This window comes from Mastacembelus armatus, chromosome 9, assembly GCF_900324485.2.
Source record: "Mastacembelus armatus chromosome 9, fMasArm1.2, whole genome shotgun sequence".
In the NCBI taxonomy this organism is placed as follows: domain Eukaryota; kingdom Metazoa; phylum Chordata; class Actinopteri; order Synbranchiformes; family Mastacembelidae; genus Mastacembelus; species Mastacembelus armatus.
In genome coordinates this window covers 13,540,814-13,555,237 of record NC_046641.1, presented here as the reverse complement: position 1 = coordinate 13,555,237, position 14,424 = coordinate 13,540,814, and the positions used below count along the sequence as shown (strand labels likewise).

Below are 14,424 nucleotides of genomic sequence, written 5' to 3'. Positions count from 1 at the left end.
TGGAGGAAGTGCGGCTCGTCTGGAAGTTGGTTACCTTCTGTCGGTAAAAGTAAAGTAAGGTCTAAAAGAAAGTCTCCGCGGTTTTTGGAGCGTTTTAAATAGTGGCTGGCGGAGAAAGGGTTGTTTGATTCAGGTACCTTCGGGATTCGTATCGTTCCGTCATGGAGTTTGGTGAAGAGTCGTCGCCCGCCGTGGCTTTCGGGAAGGACGCGTTTGAGCTCACGGTTGAAGATGTTTATGACATTTCGTACGTAATCGGCCGAGATTTGTTGAAAATAAGCAGCGCAGGAGAAGAGGTGTCGGACTTGCAGTTCAAAATAGTCCGGGTTTTGGAAATGTTAGAGACCTTGGTCAATAAGTACAACTTGTCGCTGGAGGAGCTGAAAATGGAGCGGGACAACTTGAAGAGGGAACTGGACCGGGTCATCAAGGAGAGCTCAGCTGGGCAGGGCACAGTGAGTACAGCCTGCCAGTCTGTACAGTTGGACTTACTGTAGCTGGGACCTTTTAATGACCGATGCTCTCCCTGTGTGTCATCAAAGCAAACAGCGGGACCGAACCAGATGGTAGTGGACCTCACAGACCCCAACAGACCGCGCTTCACTATGCAGGAGCTGAAGGAGGTCCTGCAGGAGAGGAACCAGCTGAAAGCTCAGCTCATGGTGGCTCAGGAGGAGCTTCAGCTGTATAAGAGGTGGTTAACTGAACATAAACACTGGACTCATAAAAGGGTTTTTAGTGCAGGCTTTGATTTCTGGCACTTTATATTCATTTATTTGCAGCTTCTCTTTTCTGAGAGTTTTAGTAATGTTTTTTTTAACCACCATTTATTATTAGGTGCATGAGGACAGAGCTTATAAAACATGGTGTAATCCAGTATGACTATAAACTACAGCCTTAAAAATGACTATAAATCTCTGACACAATGTCAACAAAACAGAAAATAGGTGACGGAAAATGCAACATTTATTGTCTGTTGCATTAGTTTGTTTAAGTGAAGCAGCAGCTTATTTTTGTTTTTCAGTGATAAGTAAATGCCATAAGAATGACAGGCTTTATTCATGAGACCATCTATAAGCCCATTGTTAGACACAGTAGGCCTGTATACTGATATTTTTGTAGTGGACACCAACATCCTACCAAAATCCAATAACACCATACATTATGTTTGTATAAATACTGACAAAACCTATTTATGCTAATCAGTACATTATAAAAACATTTGATTCTGACAAAGAAATCAGAACAAGTTAGCACCACAGTTAGTCAGATATTGCAAATATATCAGCAGTAGAAATTACCTGTAAAAAATCAACTTAACCCACCATCTCCTTCCATCCTTTGTTCCATTGCATCTTTTTTGATAACACAGATTCTAGTTTGAACTGAACAGCTATGACTTGATATATGGATTTTGTTTTACAGGTCATATTCATAAATGGCGCACACCAATTAGTTCCCCTTTCATCCTGTTTTTCAGGTTATCTGTGCATTTTTCTTTTAGTTTTTTGTAGCATTTCTGTAGCATTTATGTTTACTGTTTGACCCTTTGTAGCATTTGTATTTAGGTCTGTTTGCACTGGAGTACCCCCCCTGTAACTGCTCTTTCTTCTGCAGTGGGATTCTACCACAGGCTGAACCAGCTATGGTGGAAGTGGATATGGAGACCCCAGCAGCTACAGACCACAATCCAGCCATAATAAATGATCCAAAAGACGAGAAGACAACCATAGGCAGACTGTGAGTAACAAGCTGTATATCTTTACTGAATACAGAGCTATAAATCTGCAGGCAACAATGAAGTAATCTGAAAAAAGCACCACAAAGTAAGTTAGATTTTTAGCTGTATGCCATTTCTAGCTATACAACTGGCAAAGTTTCACAAGGATTTTCCATAGAAATCACATGATGCTGAAGTACGTTTGCAGGGAAATGGTTCTCACAGCCCATCTCCTGTCTCCTAATAAAATACTTGTGACCACATAACTTTGTGCTGATGCTGAGGTTGTTTGTGGGAGCACTGAATGAGAGAAAGAAAGGAGTTGGAAATTGGCAGCATGTCAAACTGCAAAATGTTGTTGCCCTCCAAAATTACAGTCTGCCATGAGCCAGTATTACTTTCTCACTCTGGGCGCTTTTACTTGCATGTTCCATGTTTACACCACCATGCTCGGAAACTTTTTTTTAACTCTAGACTTTTTCTGTTTATAGGTTTTCGTTCAGGCGAAAATAAGAAAATCCTTTCACAAGAACAGACCACGTAGAAGACAAGCAGGATTTGTCTGCAGTTTTCTACACTAATCATTTTATATTGACTGTTTTTTAAAATGTGTTTGTCAATCTAACAAGCATTTTATTTTGTGCTGGTAATTTGAAGGTTTATGGTGATGTAGTTACTGTAGTGACCCTTATAGAAGGAATGTTTGATGGTATCAAATGAACCTGTAAAGTATTACGTAACTAGTGTTGGAACTTATGTTAAATGCTTTATTTACTAAAAATGAAGTTTTGTATAGACTTGAAATTAGGTCTTCAGATAGCTTTCTGTTAGCCATCAAAACACTCACTCTATTGGGCGCCTCGTAAATTTTGATTCATTTTAGTTTTAATCTGCCACAAAATTCACTAACTGCAGATTCCTTATTTAGAAAACAGAACCAAACAAGATTGATTTTACTGAATTTACAGTAGGGTTTACTCCAACCACTGTAACACATATTTTAAGGTCCTGTCATTTATTTTACTAGCTAAGGCCCAGTATAGCCCATCAGGCATGTACCGTATAAACATCCTTGTTTTCGTTCCAGCTGTGGGACACTGTTGCATGCAATGTTTCAGATTTTCACCATTTTCACCACAAGTGAAAACTCTATGTTTTATTCTTCAATATACAACAAGTAATAATTTACAATTGCAGAATTGAATAGTCATTACAAAATGAAACTCTGTGGAGAATATGAATTGCTACCTTTCCACGAGAAATACTCTGAGTCTGCATCCATCTGCTATAATTAGATAAAAATATAAAAGCATGATAAAAACAATTCCAAAACAATTCTGAGTTGAAGCTTTAGCTTACACTTAAAACAAAGGTTCTTAATTGCAGGTTGGGCAGCTCATCTATAGCATCCTTTACATAAAGTCACAGGCCAGCAGAGAGCACCAACTCATCTCAAGTATGAACAGTTGTTTGGTCGAGAATTCAGTATTTGAGCCAAGGGTGAGCCAAGATTGAGGCTTTACTCCGATCACCGTAGTCATACAGCAGCTCCTCTTCTGCCTCGATGTCTCTAGAAGCAACCAGGATTAGGTGAGGGGTTCCATCGATGGCATGAAGCTTAGTCTGGCAGTTGCCTGTTTTACTGTGGTTGATCAGTCTTCCAAGGCGATCCGTTTCCTTTGTAGCATCTACGCTGTAATATGTAAACACAAAGATAAAAGTTGCTACAACACATCAGCCAGAAAATTTGAAGGATTTCCAGTTTAATTTTCGACAAAAACTAATTTCCTAAGATACCCTGAAATCTCTATGCTAAAAATCCTCTGAGAATGTTTTCAGACATGATTGTCAATTTCCCTGATTTGCAGTAACAGTATATGATTTACACAAAGTGGATCAATGAAACAAAAAAGTATTTGTTGAAATAAGTGGTGACATTTGGACTTACCAATATGTTTTACTTTGATACTGGAAGTAGTACATGTAACAGCCTGTTTGGGGATCCTGAGCGTACTGGGCCTCTCTTAATTTAGCCTCAGCTAGTTCCAGCAGGTCTCCATGGTACTCCACAATATAATCCCCCTTTTTGAAGCTGTTGACTGCAAATACCCCTCTTCCTTTGCCTTCTATGTGTTTGATCTGTTAACAACAAATAGTGAAGTTTAACAAAAAAAAATGGGAAATGCTTTGTCACTTTATATTAAATTGATCACAAACTAGAAATCTTAAGTGCTTATTACTCATCATACAGTTTTCTAGACTCAAAGTGACACCCTTTAAAGCATTAAAAGTTACCTGCATTCCTTCCTCAATACCATTCTTTATAAGGTCATCAATGTGTCTGTGCTCTTCACTCTGACAATACAAAAGATAATCATCAAAAAGAATAACTAACTTGAAAATATACACAGCTCCATGTAACAGGTAAAAACCTTTCACACAAACCTTCAGCTCTGCCTTAGTTTTTCTGTTACTCCGTCTGATGGGATAATAGTCTGTGACCTTTTTGTTTTGGCAAGCTTTATTCTCCATCCTGAAAAGTTAGATATTATCAAAGTAATGACAGATTATCATTGTGCAACTGACTGTGGAAGAGATGTCGGCTTTGTGCACTCACTTTTTTGCTCTGTGTTTACGACCCGTTCTACTACGAGGTTTGGTTGTTGAAACTTTGGTATCTGCTGCAGACCTGTCCTTTCTCTGAGTGTTGGACTCTTTTTGCTCAAGGTGGTCAGTGGCTTGCTCTGTGACCCCATGACTGTCAGAAGCCATTTCAGGCTTATCTTTGCACTCGCAGCTCTCAGCTTTTACTTCATTAGGCATGTCTAAAATGAGGAAGAAACAGGCAGAGAAGCCGATAGCTGCCTTAACCAACTGCACATCAGGTATATGAAATCCCTTCAAAAATACAGTTTGTTTAGGTCAAAAGACAAAAGGTCAGTGCTGCCATTCGCAAGTGCATGAAATTGGTCTGTGGTACACACGGACCTGTTGGCTATATGTTGAGGTTAAGAGATTACATGTAAACAACAACAAGGTACTCACTCTTCTCCAGCTTAGACATGCCAGGATTAGTTGTATCCGAGTCATTTCCATCCTGGATCAGCGTGCTTGAACTGTCACTTAGAGGAGATCTAGGTTTTCCAGGACTACGCAGACACTGGAGAATCGACTGCACTTTACCTTTGCAATCCTGAAAAAACAATGATCATATAAGAGCAATAAGAAAATAAAAACTCTGTACCATTTACAGGAATACATTTAAGGAGTTACTGTATATACACCTTCCACTAAGTACGGTTGCATCTAAATCTGATGAGATACAATAAGTGAGATGTCATATTTTTAGAGCCGATGGTTTGAACCATTGGGCAGCACGGTGATTTAGTGGTTAGCACTGTTGACTCACAGCAAGAAGGTTCCTGGTTCAAAACCCAGCAGGGACCTTTCTGTGTGGAGTTTGCATGTTCTCCCTGTGCTTGTGTGGGTTTTCTCCAGGTACTCTGGTTTCCTCCCACAGTCCAAAAACATGTATGTCAGGTTGATTGGTGACTCTAAACTGCCCATAGGAGTGAGTGTGAGTGTGTTTGTTTCTATGTGGCCTTGTGATGGACTGGTGACCTGTCCAGGGTGTACCCCTGCCTTCCACCCAAAGAGAGCTGGGATAGGCTCCAGCAGATCCCTGTGACCCTGGTTAAGGAATAAGCAGGTATAGATTATGGATGGATGGATGGAACCATGTACATGGAGCATACTAGATTTAATATCATCCCTGCTCACAACATGCATGCGAGTGTTTAGAGGCTACCTGCGCATGTTATTCACTGCTCTTTGACGCCTTTTGGGTCATTAAAAACTGTTAATTCTTTAAAAACAGGTAAGTAGCTGATGAAGACTTCCCTCCTCTGCCAACTCCAGGAGCTGCAGTGATGGTAACGTTACCTTGTCAGGTGGTTTGTCATGGCAGTGTGGCAAACAGCTGCTGTGTTGCTACTTCAGTTGAACACAAATGGCGCAAAAGCGTAAACCCAAACAAAACAAACATTACTTTACCTTATTGTTTGCTGGTTTGTTTTCCTTTGTGTCGTGCTGTTGGGGGACTTTGGTTTCAACAGTGTCCTGAGGCTTTTTGTCTCTTCTCAGCAAATGTTTCTTCCCTTTATGAACATAGAAATAAGAAAATGAACACCATGCTGTCTGTTTCACTCAATATCATACAGAGGCCGACCCGTAGCGGAGAGTTAGACCCAGCTGCATTTATTTAAAGGAAATAAGCCTTGTTCTAGTTAGCATGAACTACTGTAGCTGTAGTTTACCTTTTGCCATCTCAGTTCCCAGAATAAAGTCCAAAGAACACTAGGTGAATATTAAAACGAGTCCTCTGTATTCACAGACTGATTATTTCACTCTCTCTGCAACGACAAACATTAGAGGGGGCGGGGACAACGTGGTCGATTTAAAAAGCCTACTGCTCCTCTGATTGGCTGGTACGTCCAGACCGGAAAGGCAAAGTAGCTCTCTGATTGGCTGCAGCGCTGACTGTCTATTTTGATGTTTCTTTGCTTAAGCATGAATGTATAAAAAATAACATAAAATGATAATTATGTTAATACAAAACAATGTTTTTCATAGAAAACATTGTACAGTAAGATTTTTTTTTAAGAAATGAAAAAAATATGATTCAGAAACTAGAATATAAAATATCCAATAACCTATAATAATAATAATCCAGTTTTTAGCAACTGTTATTATAGTCTGGCTCTTTGTGTGACTTCAATTGCTGGAAAGTGCATTATAAATACAGTTTGATTTGATGAAGAAAAAATCATAGTTAATATCTTGGCAGTAGGCCCCAATTAAGAGACTAATAACAGTAATAGATTGGAAGGCAGCAAGTCATCTTTTCTGTAATTAGCCTGTGGGTTTTTTCTGACATCTAGTGACAAATTGAGATAAATGTTATGCTAGACCATGGTCCACAGATAATGATGTAATGTCTTATGTTGACTTGCTTTATCTGCTCATTTGATAATTGAAACTGAGACTCTAATGTAACTATAAAATTAACAACCTAAAGATAACGAGTGATGGGAAACTGGTGTTATCAAATGTTAAAGTGAAAAGTCATATGTATGTAAGTCAAATTACACCTACAAGTTCAGGCACACTGAAGGTTTTTAAGCCTTGACAAGTCACACAGCACCCCAAGTCTCCTTCCATGTCTTCAGGGTTTCCCACAGGTCTGAAATGTAGCCTAGTTGTTTTGGTAGCATTAACTGCCAGCACAAAAAGTGGGCTACTACCTTTGACATCAAATACACATGACATTTAATACAATGTTTTGATTTATCGGGTATTTCTATTCATTTCATATAGCTATATTTCAGAGATCTAACCCTCTGAAAAACTCTGGTATTGCACGATGTGGTGTACTATTTATTGTAATGTTGCATGAAATATGCTACAGCCTAGAAAAACAAGGCCAGATAAATTTGATACTGACAGGATCATGCAAGTATTCAGTGTCATCTTTCCATATTCCAGACATTTAAACAATGTCATTCCCAGGTTTAGAGTCTGCAGCCAGTGCTTCTTTAAACTGTTTTTTTCTCTCCAGATGCTCATTTGCCTTCCTCCTCTTCTCTTGTTTCTTCAGCACAGACTCTTTCTTCTTTACAAGAACTTCACTAAGTTCTCCTTTATATGCAACATCAAGTTTCTCTCTCATAATTTCCCGAGCTCGCTTTCGATTTATATCCACAGATCTGGTTTGATGGCACTGCAGGGAAAACAGCACAAGAAATTAAATTAACTTGGCTTGTAAATCACATGACTTTGGTTGACAGAAGAGTTAAATGAACTGTGAAAATAGAAACGTGTAAGCCAAGAATAAGTCCTTAAATTGCAATTATCATTTCCATAGACATCTGCTGATGAAGACCATTTGACCTATATATTTCAAAGCACTCTAACAGCTGGTATGGACAGTGTGAGGTAACCTATATTTTATTTACACACTTGATGACAATCACACACATGTTTTAAATTATGCACCTTCACTACAATCCCAGTGGGCACGTGTTTGAGCACCACACAGTTGCTGGTTTTGTTGGTGGCCTGTCCCCCTGGTCCAGATCCTCTCACAAACTGTTCTTCAAGCTCGTCCTCGTTCAGGACAGGTAGGTCTATTCCGTCCTTTTTACCCGCGGCCAAAACACACGTCAGTCCAGGGGGGAGCGGTCTGAGCAGAGCCGGGATACTGGGAGAGCCTCTCCATACGGCTCGGCTGGACGAACCGTACATACAGCTGATGAACGGCAGAAGTCTGGACATTTCTATAAAGTGACAGACAGCTTTACATTATGTTTTACTTTTTGTTGACAAACAAAAAGGAAGCATCAGTTCCCCCACCAAAGCCTTAATTTCCTGTAGATGTAATTTCACGTTGCCTCGATTTTTACGGTCATGACACTTTGTTTTTGTTCATTTTTCGCTTCTTCTACGCTTCTGCCAATCAGTCAGCCAATCATAGGTGTTGTATTTTTCTTCGTGGCCGCAATATGTGTGTCTGTGTACCCACTATTGCCACCGTGTGACGGTTCACTGAACAAAACTCCCGCAGCTAAACTAAACTAAACTAAAAAATGAAAGGCTGTTTATGGCACATGTTTTCAAAGTCATAAGATTAAGGTAGTTCAGGTCGTAAGGTTTCCTGTCATTACTCTGAACGTTACTGTAAAGCTACGAAATATTAACTAGATATTTCAATTCATCAAATTATTTGAATTGGCCATGTTGGATATTTTATGGTATGGCTGGTAAATTTAACAAAAGCACAGCTGTGTGTCCTGGTTTCAGTTAGTCTTATAGTATTGCTTAACTCTATGTGGATGTAAAAGAACAGTATTTAAATAACACAGCCAGTCCTGGATACGTATCGTCACCCTCAGTTGTACCATTGGCTCACCACTGTAGCTCCTCTGTACAACTTGTATCTCACTGTAAATAGTGTTTGTGTCAGAGGTGCTCACAAGTTATTCCAGCAAGGACACATCTCAAGCCCTTTTGGTCTGAAATGAGTGTTCTGTCATTTACTACATGCCACCCAGACGGCTTAGAAACTACAGTGATATGTCTAAGGAATGTGAAGCATGAACTGCACTATCATCATCATCATCACTCCTCTATTGGCATAAGGTATTAGCATTGATTAGTTGTTTGGTAGATGATCACTTTAAACTGGATGTTACCATGCAATATAAAAAAACACACTTTCAAAATACAAACTTAGTTCATTGATGTACTTTAGCCATTTACCTGATTTCATTTTATATCTTTTAATATTTTCTTTATCTCGCATATTAAGTTAACATTAAATGACAGGTCCAGTTTGTGGAACCAATGGATCTGCATGATGCATTACGTCTGTGACTTCATGATGTGTGGAGTACATTCAGCTCATCAGACATTTCCTTAACGTTACTATGGATATCAGGCCACAGTGTGTGTTTATACAATTTTGTCTGAATTGTAGGAGGCCAGTTTATTGATGTAGATAAGTGATAGTGACGCTTGTGATTACAGCATATGTGATATGGCTGATGCTTGTTTTTTAAGGTCTGACATGTTGATAAACTTTGTTTTTTTTAAAGCAGACATTGTACAAGTGTTATTCAGCATTAACTCTGTTAACCCAGTGGCTCTGTTCAATTCAACAATGGCTAGTAAACCATGACAGTAAACCAGTACTAGGAAAAAAAGTAGCTAATGGGAATTGAGCCAACAATAATTAACACAATTTTTTTCACTGTGCCTTTTGTGCTGTGACATGTCAAAATATCTTCTGCGATATCTGATATTTGAAATATCTTCCTTCATCAAGGAAAGTTAAACTCATCTTTGGTGCTTGTTTTGCAGTAACTGTCAACACTTTCTGCTTCACAGTTGTGCATAGAAAGTTGATTCAAAATGTATGTCAAAAAACATTCGTCTTCTGTGTCTAATCTGTGGGTGCGCTTACAGTGATGCAAAACCTTAAATGTTTCTGCTCATCTTTGTTAAGCCATTGAGAATTTTAAATTGTTAATATCAGTGAAGTGGGACTGACAGCAGTGTGAAATGGCGAGTTGTCATCAAGGCACTCAGTGAAAACAATTTCCTTGTATTGCATAGGAAGTGAAACTAGTGAACAGACTCACTAATGTGCAGCTGCGGTGGAGTTTCTCCTTTTTTGGGTAAAAAAAGCAATACAAGTAAGTGGCTCTACTGCTGTGCTTGATAATAGCTCATTAGTCAAAGGATTCAGTATTCTATACAATGAATGTAATAACCTACTACCTTTAACTTGTTTGCTAAAATTTCACCAGTGGCAAGAAGTATTTACGTATTTTATACATATAGTATAAGTTGATGCAGTGAGGTTGGTGACTTTCTTCACTTTGTTTTATATTAAGCTTCAGAAACACAGTTAATGGCAAATATCAAATCAGATGTAAATACATTCAGCTATTAATGTGGGTAAACACACGTTCGTCACTTTACATCCTAACGCTTGTCTCTGCAGAAAGAGGCTACGTAACTACTCATGCGACCAGACAGGACCATACTCTCTGTTGCCTGCAGGGGGCGCTGTACTATCGAGGCTGTTCAGCTGAATGGACGTAGAGTCTGAGCTGCGTCAAGCCCGCTGAAAGAAAGACAAGCACCGGAAGTCCTGTGACAAATCCTTCATAATAAAATACCAAGTAGTGCGACCGTGTCGTATTCTACACAATATTAACAATATATGTTTCATCTGCGTGGCGTCTTAGTTTAGTCTTGACTGACAGCGACCCTAAGGCACAGTGTGTGTCCTGTTTGGTGACGTGTCGGACCGTGAAAGCAGCGAGTCGGACTTTTATTTCGACATGTTGGCCGGACACCTCGTTGTTCTCTGGCTAAGCCTGACGGTGTTTAGTGTCGTGTCTGAAAGGACTGTGAAGTCTTGCAGCGGTTCAGACTTGAGCAGTGGTAACTTACGATGACTCTCCGTCTGTTTGCGTTTCGCTCTTCCCGGTTCTCTGGACAGAGGCGACAGCTGCTGCGCTGAACTCACCTCCGATTCATTTTCTTCTCCCTCACCGGGACGAGCTCAGGCGCCAAGTCCTGCGAGGGCAGCTTGGATATCCAAGGACATTTTATCGTTATCGGCACCTACTTGGCCTTTTCTGTCGATTAAGGAAACCCAGCGTGCGGCGCAACGATGTGGCCAGATTTTGTAAACACGGACAGGAAGGTCGGTTGATCGGCTCTTGGTGAACACATTACCGGGCTGATGATGTTTGTGTACGTGTCGTTATTTCATGTCGTACCCGCACCCCTTCCTCCGCTGAAGGGCCAAGCACACGACGACGTAAAGGAAATAAGTGGATGACTTTCTGTGCGTTATGTCAATTATGGCACCGTCTCCAGACTTAAATAAGTCGGTGCCTGCTTCGTGCTGAAGGAAAGCCGCGTTAACAATACCGGCGAAAGAAAAATACCCCCCCCCCCATTAAAAAAAAAAGAAGAAGAAGAAGCAAAAGCCCGGAAAAAGGCTGGTGAACTTTGATTTCGCTGGGTGCTGGAGTGTGGTGAAGCCAGACGTGCATCACTGGTCCAGGTATGTGGTGAGCATTGCAAGCCATCAGTTTGTCGTTATCCTGCTGCCATGTTGCTAGGTAACTAACTGACGGTGGGTTTACTCCAGGTCAAATCTGATCACCCCCCCCCCAGTCCCCGTGCAGAGATGCAGCGTCAAGTTTAGGAAATCTTATTTTACAAGGATGAGTCCTGCTATAACTCACCCTTACATCTGTTTACACTAACTTCTCCTTCCTTCCTTCCTTCCTTTCCACGACGAAACGCAGCCTCTTCTTTATGCACGTCAGGGCCCTGTTGCTTTCACACTGGCTTTCCAAAGCCCCTCTCTCTATCCTGAATCTAAGCTGCTCTGCTCTTAATATACAATAACAACATACATACAAGACTTTCTGGAATCCCTGGTGTTTTTCTCATGCTTCATGTTCTATTGGTGACACTTTTCCAATGACACCCAGATGTGAGTGTTTATATAAGACCCTTGTTCGTTTTACAGCATGTTTGATAGCAGGTTCACTGGGAAATGAAAGAGTTCAAATCTTACATAAGTTAGGTTGTAACCTTGACTCAACTACAAAAAAACAACAAAAAAAAACCTGCATGCCACAAGCTTGTTTTTTTTTTTTGTGTCCCCCTAGGCCAATTTCTGTTACCATATGACTTTCTGAGTCGCAGCATCAATAGTCATTCCACTTGACTCAGAAGGGCCTGGGTGAGTCATTGGAGCTGAGCTGACTTGTCGTTTGAGGCATCTGTAGTCCAGCTGATGGCTGTGCTACAAGGCCAGGAAGCTGCTGCACCACCTCTCCACTGTGATCACCTGCTTTATTTCCATCACATTGCAGCATGTCTTTGGGTGAGGCTTGTTGTCTGCAGCCAATTTGAGATTTATCTGTACTACCAATCTGTGTTATGCCTTACAAAAACAAGATCTAGCCTGCTCTTGAAATACCTTGAAAGATGTGACGTAGATACATACCAGAATGAGTTATTACGCTGCTTCTAGGCCTGGGGAGTATTTTTATTGTATGTTGACAGTGTGGAAATTGTCATTTGACGTGTTAAAACCTGTTGCCTGGCTCCTTGAAGCCATACCAGTTGGGTGGATTTTTTTTTTTTTTTTCTTCTGCTGAGCTACTTTTGGTTTTGCTTCCCTGTCTTGGTCTGAAACATGCATAGCTACTTTTGTTCTTCTTAGAACAATTATCACACACAAACCTGCGGTATATATGTATTTCTTTTCATTTCATCCGTCCATGTTAGAAGGAAGTACACCATACGTACACCATAAACACACTTACTGACTGCTCTTCAGCCAGTGAAGTCGCTGCTTGGATGATTAAGAGCAGGCTGTTTGAAATGAAGGCCATTGTAGCATCAATATCACTGATAACCCACAATTCTAACCTTCCTCATGTGAATGCAGCCTTCTTTACCAGTAGTATCTGTTACAACCTTTGCCAGATACTGTGACGGTTTCTTTGCATAAGCTCCTCACGATATTTGCCTAACCAGTTTTCAATTTGGGGAAGGGGAGGGGGGGGGGGTACATAGGCAGGGCTTTGTTGTTTTGTTTATGAAGACAGTTCATTTATAGATTCAAAACTGTACCTAAGCAAAACTAGAGAGGCACTTGTAATAGAAACGGTCGCTATAAGACTTTTAATATTAGAATTGTATTGCAGTTTGTTCTGTGTAGCGATAGTGCGGATGTTGGGCTCATTCCTGGTGTGCAGCCTCATTGAAGGAAGGTCTCAGTGTTTAATTGACCTGTTTGCTCTGTGAAAACAATGTGAGCACATGAAGACAGAAGGACCCAAAGCGGATGCTACTTTTCTCAAATCACGGTACTCAATTCAAGGTATTTCTGTATGTGCCAGTAAAATGCAAATGTTTTTAATTTGCTTACTTTCTGACTATAATAGCATGTATAGAATTACAATGCTACTGTATTTTGTTCTGTATGTTTAGTTTAGTTAAAACAGTACAGCTTGAATTTGCAAAGCAAAGATCTGCGCAGACTTCTTGCTGTGACGTACAATTTCTCTTTTCATTGTTGTCCTTTCCATTACAACACTATGAATCCTGGGTTATTCCCTCAAGCAAGTTCTGCAGCATTGCAGGCACACAGGAAGGTGCAGAAATAGCTTAAGTCTTCAGGAGAACTCACTGATTTTCACATTAGTACCGACATGTTATGATTATATTTGTGAGTGTAGACATTGGGACATTGGTTTTGGATATTTTTAACTGTACATCATGTTTAATAACTCTAATGTTATTGGCAGTACTTAAGTCTAATAGTTGGAATTGGTTATATCCCTCCCTGAGAAAACTGCTCACAATAATCTCATTTCACAAAGGCTTTTTTTAAATAACAAAATCATTTAACAGATTTCAATTATTCATTTAGCGTAAATATTGTATGAGTTATTTCGTGGAGAATGAAAATCGTAGCTTTGGGATTAAAAATGTGTTTTCAGTTATTGCCCTTATTGGAGTTTGACACAGTTTTCTCTTTTTTGGAGATTAATTATGCATGGAATTTTACTTTTGTCTGGTCTAAATAAGTAATTTTATTATTTATTAACCAAAGGGAGATAATGCAGTGACTTTCTAAATCATGTTTTAATGCGTCTTAAGTAAACCAAGGAATCATAGCGGGGAGTAGTAGAAAGGTTGTAAGAGGGTAACTCTAGGGTATCTCTCTTGAATGTAGTACATGAGACACAGTATCACACTATTGAAGTGGAGTGGAGATTATCATGAATCAGTCCATTGTCTACGCAGTTATGATTTTTAGATTAATAAATATGGGTAATCATTTCTAACTTCATTCTAATACTATTCTAATGCTTACTTGTGTTACACAGGCCCCTTCCCTAAGACTAAAATTACCCATCACTGCTCTAATGTTATACAGTTAGAGCAGTGCCTGACAGCCTGCTGATGGTCAGAAGGCAAATGCTGTAAGAATATGTAAATATATGCTGTATGTCTGAGGCTGTGGAGTGGAAAATTCCTGACAGAGACGCCAGTAGCTTGTGAGCATGTGTCTCAGCCTTGTCGGAGTATTCATAACCCTG

At 39.9% G+C, this 14,424-nt stretch overlaps 4 protein-coding genes across 10 annotated transcripts in view; 2 read left to right on the top strand and 2 right to left on the bottom strand.

Moving 5' to 3' along the window:
* Positions 1–2,832, top strand: rilpl2 (Rab interacting lysosomal protein-like 2). The gene is made up of 4 exons (XM_026322312.2): positions 1–455; positions 543–694; positions 1,618–1,740; positions 2,212–2,832. The coding sequence occupies exons 1-4, from the start codon at positions 162–164 to the stop codon at positions 2,231–2,233; spliced, it is 591 nt and encodes a 196-aa protein (XP_026178097.1). The 5' UTR covers positions 1–161; the 3' UTR covers positions 2,234–2,832.
* A 29-nt stretch (positions 2,833–2,861) lies between these two features.
* On the bottom strand, positions 2,862–6,250 carry kmt5ab (lysine methyltransferase 5Ab). The gene is made up of 8 exons (XM_026322311.2): positions 6,037–6,250; positions 5,774–5,877; positions 4,766–4,913; positions 4,338–4,545; positions 4,166–4,253; positions 4,016–4,075; positions 3,669–3,859; positions 2,862–3,413 (listed from the first exon to the last, which is right to left on the bottom strand). The coding sequence occupies exons 1-8, from the start codon at positions 6,044–6,046 to the stop codon at positions 3,203–3,205; spliced, it is 1,020 nt and encodes a 339-aa protein (XP_026178096.1). The 5' UTR covers positions 6,047–6,250; the 3' UTR covers positions 2,862–3,202.
* A 198-nt stretch (positions 6,251–6,448) lies between these two features.
* On the bottom strand, positions 6,449–8,207 carry mtrfr (mitochondrial translation release factor in rescue). The gene is made up of 3 exons (XM_026322314.2): positions 7,775–8,207; positions 7,230–7,499; positions 6,449–7,158 (listed from the first exon to the last, which is right to left on the bottom strand). The coding sequence occupies exons 1-2, from the start codon at positions 8,051–8,053 to the stop codon at positions 7,269–7,271; spliced, it is 510 nt and encodes a 169-aa protein (XP_026178099.1). The 5' UTR covers positions 8,054–8,207; the 3' UTR covers positions 6,449–7,158; positions 7,230–7,268.
* Positions 8,208–9,911: 1,704 nt separating this feature from the next.
* The window catches only part of LOC113139195 (membrane-associated phosphatidylinositol transfer protein 2), a 41,653-nt gene continuing 37,140 nt past the window's right edge, over positions 9,912–14,424 (top strand). For 2 of the 7 annotated variants that reach the window (XM_026322239.2, XM_026322233.2), the window contains exons 1-2: positions 10,670–11,360; positions 11,977–12,194. The gene's annotated coding sequence lies outside the window, so the exon portion shown is untranslated. Of the gene's footprint in view, positions 9,973–10,669; positions 11,361–11,976; positions 12,195–14,424 lie in introns of those variants that run through there. The other 5 variants (XM_026322240.2, XM_026322238.2, XM_026322235.1 and 2 more) reach the window with 4 other exon arrangements.